General features: G+C 46.0%; 2 protein-coding genes across 2 annotated transcripts; one reads left to right on the top strand and one right to left on the bottom strand.

Annotated features, from left to right (window-relative positions):
- Positions 1 to 3,178: 3,178 nt before the first annotated feature.
- On the top strand, positions 3,179 to 5,341 carry LOC124708657 (pentatricopeptide repeat-containing protein At3g62470, mitochondrial-like). Its single transcript, XM_047240330.1, has one exon. It carries the CDS (start codon positions 3,179 to 3,181, stop codon positions 5,114 to 5,116), a length of 1,938 nt encoding a protein of 645 aa, XP_047096286.1. The 3' UTR covers positions 5,117 to 5,341.
- Positions 5,342 to 7,569: 2,228 nt separating this feature from the next.
- Positions 7,570 to 10,201, bottom strand: LOC124708531. Its single transcript, XM_047240213.1, has 7 exons — positions 10,015 to 10,201; positions 9,851 to 9,922; positions 9,312 to 9,379; positions 8,235 to 8,346; positions 8,056 to 8,139; positions 7,856 to 7,963; positions 7,570 to 7,749 (listed from the first exon to the last, which is right to left on the bottom strand). The coding sequence occupies exons 1-7, from the start codon at positions 10,180 to 10,182 to the stop codon at positions 7,666 to 7,668; spliced, it is 696 nt and encodes a 231-aa protein (XP_047096169.1). The 5' UTR covers positions 10,183 to 10,201; the 3' UTR covers positions 7,570 to 7,665.
- Positions 10,202 to 10,448: the final 247 nt, after the last annotated feature.

The raw sequence follows: 10,448 nt of genomic DNA, 5'->3' as shown, positions 1-10,448 counted from the left end.
GCCGCCCCCTCTCTCCTCTATAGTTCCCGCACGCTTAGCGAAGCTCCGCCGGACTTCTCCACCACCACCGACACCACGCCGTCGTGCTCGTCGGATTCAAGAGGAGCTACTACTTCCGCTGCCCGCTGGAACGGGGAGGTGGACGTCGTCTTCATCAACAACCGAACGTGTGACCGAGTACGGAGGTGCTGCCCGTTCGTGGCGCCGGAAGCGATCGTGATCAAGATCTTCTACGCGCTTTTGCAAGCGGCAAGTGATCGTCTACCGCAGCAATAAGAGCCTACTCTTATAGGCTTTGGAATCTCTTCAAGGGTTAGTCTTGATCATCCCCTCGTTGCTCCCATCTTCTAGATTGCATCTTGGCTTGGATTGCGTGTTCGCGGTAGGAAAATTTTTGTTTTCTATGCAACGTTATCCTACATTTTCAATATAGGCTTGACACCAAAGGTAAATTCTCTAGATATGCAACTAAGTGAATTTACCTATATGACAAGGCTACCAACTAAGCAAGATATAGCTAGGCAATATAAGAGATAGAATAGGATAGAGGTAACCGAGAGCGGAGCACGCGATGACACGGAGATGATTCCCGTAGTTCCCTTCCTTTGCAAGAAGGTACGTCTACGTTTGGAGGAGTGTGGTTGCTACGAAAGCCAAACCAACAGCCACGAAGGCTTCACTCAAATCTCCGGTGAGCAACGCCACGAAGGCCTAGCCCACTTCCACTAAGGGATTTCCTCGAGGCGGAAACCGGGCCTTTACAAGGTTCTTAGGGCACACATCCACAACCGAATTGGAGGCTCCCAAATCTGTTACAACACAACAATCAACAACAATACATCAACACAAATCAACTAGGGATCCAAAGAGAAACACTAGCAAGGGGGCCCTCAACAAAATGAGGGGAAATGCAAATTGCTTCGGTGAAGATGTAGATCGGGGTCTTCTCCTTCGATTCTCCAAAGCACAAGGGATTTGGGTGGTTGCGGGAGGAGATCCGATGGATTTGATGTTCTTGGTGGCTCAACAATGGTGTATGTCCTTTTTGGAGGGGGAATGAGCAACCCTAGCACATTGGAGAAGAAGGCTTTAAATAGTGGCTGCCGAAAGCAGCCGTTGCGTAGCCGTTGGAGAGGGTGGCCGGTAGTACCGGCCGGCTTGGGCCGGTACTACCGCTCCTAGGCGACGCGCGCGACCATCAGGAGGAGGCCACGTGGCCGCAGGGGCTCGGTCCGGGAGGGGGGGCGGGAGCCTCCGGCCGGGGTACCGGCCGAGGTACCGCCGGGGCTCCAACCCCCCTGGCTAGTATACTGAGCCGCCCCGCCGCCACCGGTACCTTGGGCGGTACCATGGCCGGAGCCTCCGGCCGTGGCCAGGCCGGCGGTACCACCCAAGCCTCCGGCTTCTCTCTTCTTTTCTTCTTTTCTTTTTCTCTTCTTCTTCTCATTTCTTTCTTTCTTCTTTTCTTTCTTTTCTCTTCCGATATCTTGCATACTCTTCACGCTTTAAACATCTAGAGAATGTAATAACCTACAAATCTTATAAACCGAAATGTTCATATATTATCATTGTCATCAACACCAAAACTACATATAAAATGAGATATGATCTTTCACCGGTCCCAGCTCCGGTCGAGACCGGCCGGTCCGGTCACTGGCCCGGTCTGACCGGCCTGTCCGGCGCCAAATCCGGTCGACCGGCTTCCTCGAGGAATATGATGATGTGTCAAGTGAGCAACGGCCAGATTTCGAAGAACACTATAAATACCCCTTCTCCTACCTCTGAAGGGGTAGACACTACACTACAAGCTGTTCTTGAGCTCTCTCTCTCATACTCCATTGCTAGAAACACCAAAAGCCTCAGATCTCTCTCCTCCTCCACCCAAACTCAAATCCCTCCGGGGAAACGATAGAGGAGGACCCGATCTACTGTTCTACCAAGTCAAATCTCATTCCCCTTGTATTCATCAAGAAGCTTGCTCTCTAGGGTTCCTTGGAAACCCTAGGTGGGCAAGAGTGGTCCGAAAGCATCCGGGCTGTGGATTTGCTCCTGACAAGATTGTGAAGGTTTGGAGGCTACCTCAAAGTCTACCACAAGTGAGTGAGCTATTCCTTCGTGGGATAGGCTCCGGAGAATAGGGTGAGCCTTCATGGCGTGGGGAATCCTTCATGGGACCTTCACCCTTCCAAACGTGACGTACCTTCTTGCAAAGGAAGGGAACACGGGAATACATCCTCGTCTCCGCGTGCTATCGGTTATCTCTAACTGAACTCCTTACTTGTGATTTAACTGCCTGTGAGAGCCTTCGTGCTCGAGTTAGTTGCATCCTCATATAGGTTGTTTCACCTAGTTTGCATTAGGCTCACCTTTATATTTCGCAAAGCCTAATATTGCAAAGCAAGAATTAAAATCTGTAGAAACCTATTCACCCCCCCTCTAGGTTTACCATCTCTGAACTTTTAACATGGGTGCATATGCTCCCTATATTTTGAAATGCATCTAACATATGTTTAAATTTTAAAAAATTGAAACTAAAAGTTCGCTCGTACATCTTCACGTGCTACGTGCTCACAAAGTCGTTTGATAAAAAATCGACTTATCATGTGACGTGTGTAAAAAAGACAAAATTCAGTGCTAAAAATAATGCTTTTCACAAGATAAAATTTCTCTTTTTTATATAGACCACACAAAATATTGGTTTTTCATGAAACTTGACGAATGCACGTATATTATGGAGATGTACATGTAGAATTTTTTGTCCAATCTTTTTGACATTTCGAAATATGATTTTTTGATAGAGGGAGCATACACACCCGGGAGCCGAATTGAATTTCCGCCAGATCAGAGATCCAAAACTCATGGATAGCCCTATTTTAATATATTTTCTCATACCTTACCAATAAGATGTGACATTTCTCTGTGTCGTTTGTTGTTAGTGAAATGCACAGTTTGTTGTTAGTGAAATGTATACGAAATAAGAAAACGTAAGTACCAAAAACGGCGCAGCAACGCGCGAATGCAGCTCATAAGGTGGATTTCGGCCACAATAAATATGGCCCAACTTACGAAACAGCAAAATGGCTAACTGTTAGGCCGTAGATTCATTTAATGGGCCCAGCCCAGTGGAGATGACCACAAAACTACACCACGCACTCACCCCATCGGCCGACACTATCCCATGGCGGTTAAGCCCAAAACCGCCACCTCCGCTTGCCTCGCCGCCGCCGCCGCCCATGGAGACCTTCAAATCGCCGGCGCGGCCCTTCTCGCCGCCGCGGGAGCCCTCCGCGGCGACGGTGCTGCTGTGCCCTTGCGTGGTGTTCCTCCTCCTCGCCCTCATCGCCACCTCCATCGCCCTCACGGTCCACTTCCGCCTCTACTGCCACTCCCCTGTCGGCCACCTCATTTCCCCCCACAATTGCCCGCGCCACACCTGAGCTCTACCACAGACAACATCTGGGGCGAGAGATCAGGCGCGGGCCTGCTCCGCAGCCGCGCACTGCCTGCAATTTCAGCGAGATCCCGTTCCCTCCCTGCCGCGTCTCCGGCATGGGGTCGCAGTGCGCTGTTCCGTTTCGCTGGGTCGAGATGCCTCTCGACCTCCACTTCCTCCGCTTCTGAAGACGACGACTTGCCGCCGCAGGCGCCGTCGAGCGACCCAGAGCACTTGGGCCGCGTCTGCGCCGCCATCGCGGACGTCATCGCCGCTGGCGCCGACGCGAACCTGGAGGCCGCGCTCTCCGCGCTGTCGCTGCCGCTCTCCGAGGCGCTCGTGCTTGCCGTCCTCGACCGCTTCAAGCACGCACACAAGCCATCACGCCGCTTCTTCCAATGGGCCGCCGCATCTGGTGGGTTCGCGCACACACCCCTCACCTACTGCAAGATGGTGCACATCCTTGGCAAGGCGAGGCAGTTCGAGACGATGGTTGCTCTAGTCCAAGAAATGGGGAAGGCGGGCACCCTGTGCATGGACGCCTTCAAGATCTCCATCAAGTCGTTCGCTGCGGCCGGTGAGATCAAGAATGCAGTTGGCGTGTTCGAGATGATGAAGGTGCACGGATTTGATGATGGGGTGGAGTCGTTCAATTGCTTGCTAGTCGCTTTGGCCCAGGAGGGGCTGGGGAAGGAGGCTGCGCAGGTGTTCGGCAGAATGCATGACCGGTACACTCCGGACCTGCGCACATACACAGCACTGATGCTGGCATGGTGCAATGCAAGGAACCTGGTGGAGGCTGGGCGGGTTTGGAATGAGATGCTGGACAAGGGGATGAAGCCGGATGTTGTCGTGCACAACACAATGATTGAGGGGTTGCTTCGTGGGCAGAGGCGGCCTGAGGCTGTGAAGATGTTCGAGCTGATGAAGGCGAAGGGGCCTCCCCCCAATGTGAGGACTTACACAATGCTGATTCGAGACCATTGTAAGCGGGGAAAGATGGACATGGCCATGCGGTGCTTTGAGGAGATGCAGGAGGGTGGGTGCCAGACGGATGTCGCTACCTATACGTGCTTGCTTGTGGGTTATGGGAATGCAAAGCGAATGGATAGAGTGACGGCGATGTTGGAGGAAATGGCACGGAAGGGGTGCCCTCCTGATGGCCGAGCGTACAATGCGCTGATTAAGCTGCTCACCAATAGGAAGATGCCAGATGATGCATTAAGGATATACAAAAAGATGATAAGCAAGGGGCTTGAGCCCACAATCCATACATACAACATGATAATGAAATCGTATTTCCTTGGCGGGAGGAACTATTTGATGGGTTGCGCGATGTGGGATGAGATGCATCAGAAGGGGATTTGTCCTGATGGGAACTCGTACACAGTGTTTATTAATGGTCATATACGGCATGGCAGGCCTGAGGAAGCATGTAAATTTATCAAAGAGATGATTCAAAAAGGTATGAAGGCTCCACAGGTAGACTACAACAAATTTGCTGCAGATTTCTCCAAGGCTGGGAAGCCAGACATATTGTTTGAATTGGCTCAGAAGGTGAAGACAGGGAAATTCGATGAATATAACGTGTTCCATCAGTGGGGAGAGAGAATGAGAAGTCGGGTCAAGCAAACTGTCCCTAATCAGACTAGTGAGCAGGGACATGACGCTGTAAGATTATGATGTTGTTTGTAATGATGATTGGAATTTTAGTGCTCCTGCTATTTAGGAAAGAGGTGCTATAGTTTCTCTGATGTTGTATAGTAACACTTCATTAAAGATTATGTCTCTTCTTAGACCCAAAATATGCAGTAAATAAATGGTTAAGTAGTACTCAAGTTCTAGAGTTTGTGTAACCAAGGTGTGCTGCACATCGAAGCATCATTTAATGATGCATTTGTACTGTCAAAAAAATGCATTTGTGATTCTTTCTAGGTATATCCTAGTATTGATCTTCTAATGGATCAATCATATATTTGCTTCTTATGGTTGTGTGATGCTGATATGCTGGTTTAGGCATTGGAGCTAGCTGGAACTTAAGGGCTACATACACCTGCTTGATGTCACCCAGCAATTTATTCTCTGTTGAGTTTGAAGTTTACAAAAACCATCAAACGAGTTTATGTTGCTGTTTGGGAGCACATCTGTTGCAAATTCTGCAGAGAGATATAACCAACTTATCTTTGGATGATGGCTGCACACATGCTCGCACAATATTAACAACAATGCATGGTTAAGGTGTCGTCATGTTGTTAGCTGAAGTTCTTTCAGCAGTGCTACCTTGCAGCAAATATGAGCGTCCACATATTTTTACTACCAGCTGATCCGTACACTGGTTCATATTTATTGAGCTATATTCTAGATTGGTGATTTGGGTCTCATGCTCAATAGTCAATCCTGTGGGTATGATTTCGTCTATGTTTCTGCATATATCTATTCAGGGAGTTTTCTGTATGACTATATCTTGTCATAAATTTCTGTCAGAATACTGTAGATAGTTATTCTTTACCTTTTGCAAAGTAAAGCACCCCACACTTACCTATGGTCTTTTCTGACAGGAATGGTTTCACATTACATGTTAACAAGAATTTTAGATAGGTATAATAGTCCATTCACTAACCATTAGCATGCAGAAGCATTCTTACACGTGAAGCAACATTGTATCAGCCTTCCAGGTCAACCTGTCATGTACTTATGGTCTACACTGTCAAAGAGTTGTCCAAGTTATATGGTTTATTGACTGCCCAACTGTTGCTCTTTCAAGTTTCAACTTCTGAATTATTATTTATCATTAATTATTTGGAGATATGTATGTGTGCGGTACATTTTGTTAAGCAATAGATATTTATATGGCTCTATGAATTATCTGATTCTTTCTTGTTTCTGTTGTTAGTGTATTACAAATGGGATAAATTCATGATTGACAAATGCTTCATATCAGGAAAAAAAGTGTCTATCATATTGATCGCTCCCTTGGCTTTTACCTAAATGGTGGAATTTTCCAGCTATCTACAGCTTGGAAAGTGGATGACCACCTACTATCTTATGTGGGGGTGATGCTTTGTTGATATTGCAATGTGGCAAACTGCTGACCTTGTGATCTGAGATTTGGCTGATATGTGGTGGTTTTATAATATCTCGATGTTGGTATTTCAGCATTATATCTGCATTATTCTGTTCTCTACTAAATGCTATGGTGCAGATTAGCTGGCTTTAAATGAGTCCTTACACTATCTTAATATCTCCTACCACACATTCTAGCCCTATAAGTGTACCATGTGGTGAGTGGTTCCAACTTGGTATTTGGTTGGTATGAGGCACTATCTAACGTATACTGTTGAGTTTGTTAGCTCCCATGAGTACTGTTACACATTTATGTTTGGTGAACTCTATTTATTCTGATCCATCCTCATAATCAAAATTTAAACCTGGCATATGTGGCATGCTCGCTTTTCAACTGTCGTGGTGTAGATCTTGTTTTCTGTTGATACTACTCCTGGATTAATCTTTCCAGGACCATTTGGCTGGTAAGAGAGAAGAAAAAAGGAAAATAATGCATGACATGACTCTACCCTTCGGTTCACATCTTTCCTGAACTCATATTATCTTTTCTGGGAACTGCATTAGCTGACATTGACTGTTAGTCTGTTAGTCCTACAATTTATATGTTTAGATTTTGGTACTTACCATTCTTCAACAAACTCTGATTAGTTATTATTTAAATAAATACATCTGGTGGCTAACTCTGGATTCTCTTACATTAATTCACTTCAAGATAGTGTAACAGCTTCATGCAAGCTAGCTGCTTAGTTCTGAACCAAGATATTGTGAATCAAAAAACAAAGACATATTGTGTGTCGGAGAGGGAATGGAATACATCGATGTTTTTTCCTACTTGATTTGTAAGAAATACCCCTTTAAATACTCTTTTTTCATGTATTTGAAGTGTTAACACAGTGGTGCCTTTTAAATGATTTCTTACTTAGACCAATTGCATGTGGATATGGAATTATGAAAATGAGTACTTACTTAAACAAGAACATGGCCCTTTTTTCCCTTTTTATTTTAATTTTCACTCTTTTTTGAGCCTTGATTCTGAGGCTTCTATGGAACATGAAACTGAGAAAGATTGCATCTGCTGTACAACTTTACTATATAAATATTTATATGAATAGTTTACAAATGATGTTCTGGTTGAACATTCCCCGCTTGCAATACACTATGTACATTGTTCAGTGAACATTAATTACAAGCTGCTGCTGCTGCTCCTGGCTGCGCCTACTGTGCATGTTTGATGCATTCCTTCTTCCTTGCTCCTGCAGAAACAGAGCAAGAGGAAAAATAAACAATTCTATCAGCACGTTCTTAGTCAGTATCATACTCCTGGGAATCACATATGAGAAGCTTCCAGCCAAGACCAACCTGTAGCAGCTGCAACCGATACTGGAGCCGCCCGTGTTGAATCATGCCGATCACCCTCATGACAGCGTAGAACGGCAGCAAGATCCCAGCAGCCCGAAGGAAGTACATCTGTAGAACAACACCCCTCGGTTGTTAGTTTCATCTGATCTGTTACTCTAATCTCTTTCTTCAGCTTGAAGCATGCCAATGAATGAGCTCACCGTGAGGAGGCTGAACGCGCAGTGCTCCGCGGCTTCGATTGTCACCACGGCAATGAGATGCCACACGAGCAGTATAATGGTAAACTGCATATTAACATAAATTTTGGGAATCAGAATCCACCAGACCGACAATTCATGGACAATGCGCTTCGGTTTAGTGCCAAGCCAACAGCTCGTACCGTTATCGTCAGAGACTGGCACCTGGAGAAATAGGCACGATCCGAGCCGTCCATTGCCCCGTCGGATGCCGCGTATGGCATTCCTTGATGTTCATCATCCTCCTCATAATCGCTGCACAAGAATTGAGAAGTACACTGTCAGGCAATATTCAGTTCATGGATGGTACATCCGGTGGTTGCCAGTGCAACATTCTGCTCTGCCGTGCGGGCAAGATGATTGACGACGTGGGCCGAGCATTAGCTGGATACTGGCGGTGGATGTGCTTTGACATTGTTGGTTCGTTGTGATTTGGAGTTTGGACACACGCTTTTGACAGGACAGGAGACCTCTCACCAATGCAAAGAAACACCTCACATGTACAGGTCAGTATATCGTTGTATGCAGCTGTCTGTCCCTTCTCTCCGTCTCGACATCAACACAGAATAACAGAAAATCAGTTTGTGTTTACCACCTACTGGATGTCGGGGTAATTGTACGAAAATGTCGCGATCGGGCGACACATTTTTGCAAAATTTGGTGCTATCGCGTTCTTTTCCGTATAGCCATCACTGGTCTTTTCTTTTGCCTACAGCAGTGTCGCTTGGATCTTGCACATTGATGGGAGCTGCTCCAAAACCCCGTGGTCCCTAAGCCTAGATCGGAAGGTTTACTTGCTTCGTGGGGCCTAAGATGAAATTAAGCTCGTAGGATGACCTGAGGTGCATGTCTACCTGTCCGACCATTAAAAATGATCAATGGCGACAGATCTCATCAACCCCCTGGTGGTTAGCATCCTAATCATTTTGCATGATTAGTTGCTGTTCTGAAAAGAATGTGGTACCTAATCATATGTATGCCCTGTTCGAAATAAATAAATAAAATATGTATGCTTTGGTTGGACGGCAACCTATGTGCTATGCTACTGGAGATAAGACCGCTGCATCATACCGGCCAGCTAGGCCTTGATTGGATGAGCCTTATCCTAGAGTATTTATCTGATCTGTCTGTCTATCAGGTTCTAAGTGCAGAATTGACAATGCAACCGCTTCTTGTTTGTTTTGTTTTGTACATATCAGAGAGAGAGAGGTGGGGCCTACCTGACAGTAACAAGCACTTCGACAACCGGAGCTTTCTTGGGAGGGATTGTGTAGGCTGGCTCGAATCTCTGTCAACAGAAGCATAATTTAAATATCATATATATATATAAGCATAATTTAAAGAAAATACTAACATGACGAGAACTTTATATGAAATGGGCTATAATTGAGAACATGGCCGTTTGCTGAAAAAGTTGGGCAGGAGATGATAGTATGCACGAGGACATTGCACTTGCTAGCTGTTGATTGCATAAAAAAGGCTACAGCTACTTTGTTCGTGTTCAAAGACTTCTATTGCTTCGCTTGTACAAAAAACTCATGTACATGTGGACACTTGATTACGAATCGTCAAAAAGGGTTTAGGAGGAGGTAGCTTTGTAGACACCTTGCCCACAAGACTACGCCTTTATTTTAGTAGCGTCTAAGATCACATTCCATGGATAGACTAGCAATAGTCAATGATTACGATCACAATTAGCCCAGGAACAATACAATTCCCACAAGAAAAAGAAGAGCATATGCTGACACGCAAAACCAACCTGAAGACAAATCTCACAGAGGGTGCTCCCCTTCTCATCACACCACCTCTGCACACATCCCCTGTGAGCAAACTACATGCATGAACAGAGCACAGTTAGTTAACTAGAAGCAACGAACCACAAACATGGATGATGGGCCAAGATGATGATCCATAAGTATGTACCTTGAGAGAGCCGGAGCATGCGCAAGGTGACTCCATTGCCGCACACCACTCCTCCTCCTCCTCATGGCAAATCCTGCACTGCCTCATGGAGCAGAAAGAGGAAGAAGAAGAGAGGTCGTCTTCTTGTTGTTCCATCTGTTCATCTCTTCCTCTCAATACAATGGCCATTGCTCTGTTGCTTTCTCCCTCCCTTTCCATGCTTGTCGACGGACTAATGGAGGTGGGGTTTAAATAGCCAACCAAAAGCAAAAGAGGAAGGAAAATCCAAATGTTGTGAGCGTGGGCCACCACCACCTACAGCTACCAACCACTGTTAAAAGAGAACTGGAGCCATTTTGTTCCGTTGGTGAACCAACTACTATCAGCCTATCACATGCAATTATGAGACCTAACTAATTGGCTGTTGTTAGGCGCGTAATCTCGGGCTTTAAAAA

The sequence above is a fragment of the Lolium rigidum genome, chromosome 4 (assembly GCF_022539505.1).
Source record: "Lolium rigidum isolate FL_2022 chromosome 4, APGP_CSIRO_Lrig_0.1, whole genome shotgun sequence".
Lineage (NCBI taxonomy): Eukaryota > Viridiplantae > Streptophyta > Magnoliopsida > Poales > Poaceae > Lolium > Lolium rigidum.
This window is presented reverse-complemented; position numbering and strand designations above follow the sequence as displayed.